Source organism: Schistosoma mansoni, assembly GCF_000237925.1.
Source record: "Schistosoma mansoni, WGS project CABG00000000 data, supercontig 0129, strain Puerto Rico, whole genome shotgun sequence".
Classification (NCBI taxonomy): Eukaryota; Metazoa; Platyhelminthes; class Trematoda; order Strigeidida; family Schistosomatidae; genus Schistosoma; species Schistosoma mansoni.
Window position 1 is genome coordinate 554,640 of NW_017386036.1, and position 1,769 is coordinate 556,408.

General features: G+C 41.7%; 1 protein-coding gene across 1 annotated transcript; it reads right to left on the minus strand.

Moving 5' to 3' along the window:
- Nucleotides 1–316: 316 nt before the first annotated feature.
- Nucleotides 317–1,304, minus strand: Smp_116360 (hypothetical protein; the record flags this gene model as incomplete). Its single annotated transcript, XM_018792752.1, has 2 exons — nt 317–531; nt 566–1,304. The coding sequence occupies 2 exons, from the start codon at nt 1,302–1,304 to the stop codon at nt 317–319; spliced, it is 954 nt and encodes a 317-aa protein (XP_018644090.1).
- Between the last annotated feature and the right edge of the window lie 465 nt (nt 1,305–1,769).

Sequence of the window (1,769 nt, forward strand, 5' to 3'; positions counted from 1 at the left end):
GTACCAGTAATACGTGAAGTTAATTTCTGCGTCTGAACGTATTGCACATTATCAGATTCTCGCTTAACATCAGAATCTTTTTCTGTAAGGCTTTTGACGACGGGTCGAGTGACATTTTTTGTGCTAGTCTTGCTTTTTTTAACAGATGATGTACGTTCAATTTTGTCGCACAATTTCTTTTTTTTTTCGGGAGTGCCTGAGCGATGATAAGATCTCTTTGTCTCTTCCAAGTGTGAATCTTTGTGGTCCAGTTTTTTCTGGGAAGTAGGAAACTTTTTTCTGTCTGATTCCCGTTTTCCTATACTTTCAGCGGCTTCTAACTTTCTTTTATGATCAATACTGCGTTTCCTACTACCTTTAAGATGACCATGAGCAGTAGATGAGCGGTGACGTTCTTTAGAATTTTGATATGACCGCGATCTGTGGCGAGCACGGCTAGAGCGGTGCACCGAACTCGATGAGCTAGATGAGTGACGACGTCGTGAGTGCCGGTTTCCGCTAGACCTTCTAGAACGAGATCGTCTGTGTGACCTAGGATATTTGTGGGAATGTGATCTTGACCGACGGCGACCATTTTTGCTCTTCGGCGTCTCCTCATTCTGTTGAGACTGATTCGCAACAGCCGGATTAGCTATCAACGGGGTAGCGATCATCTGCGCAGATCTAAACTTTTGGGGATTAACAAACTGCATTCCAGCAGTTGGGGGTATCGACGCCTGAACAAGAGTAGGATCAGTTGCATGAGCATGGATCAAATTTCGAGTGGCAACAATCGGTACAGAGTGGTGAAGTGGTTGGATATTTAGACTCATTAAATTCGGTATTGTTGAGGCTTTCAATGGTAAATTTGTTCCAGGAATATGTGCTTTATTCGAAATATTATTACTAAGTACCACAGACTTGTCAACTGTACCAGATGGGACCAGTTGTCCAGAACTGATTATAGAACTAATAGCCTGAAGATCACTGGAATCAGAAGATGGAATAGGATGAGGATGAGACAGTAGACCTTTGGTGTGATCTGAAGTAGAACTTAAAGTCTCACTTTCTTTAGTTGGTAAAAACAAATCGGTCTTGACCTCAGTAACAGGCAATTTGTTTTTGGCAGGCAAGACACCAACAGGGAGTTGAGAAGGTTTTGACCTTTTCATCATCGCTTGGAGTTTAGGCATGGCTTTAGGCTCCTCAACTTTTACATCCTTAGATGATTCGAAAACCCCGGATGATTCTGTAGGCACATCTGAACCTGGTAAAGACTTGGTAGACTTTCGCATACTAAATTTTAGAGGTCCTAAGGACTCCATTGTGTCAGACTTTGGGAGGTAAGAAGACAAACGAGGATAGAACGGCGGTCGTATTCATCTACATTTTCAACTTTAGAGTAGATTTGGTAAGGGAATGTCTGAAGCTTCTATCTTGGCAGCCGGCGGCAGTGGAATATTACATACATCGCTGACACTCTTTGGTATAGGAGCATTAATTGGCCCTTAAGAATTAGTTAGTTATGGATTTTACTATAAATATCACATACTTGGTAGTGGAATAGCTGATAAATCAAGCGACGGAGAACAATCCTCTAACTCACTAAATTAGATTTTTATATACAAAAAAAGCGAACTTACTCCGTTGGTGAAGCCGGGTCATACTCCATCAAGATGTATCAGCTGTGTGAAACTAATACAGTACAATCCCACCAGGATACAACCAAGGACGTTCAATGCTGTATTAAGGCGCTCTTTATTACCAGTGCGAGTTAAAACAATGTATCG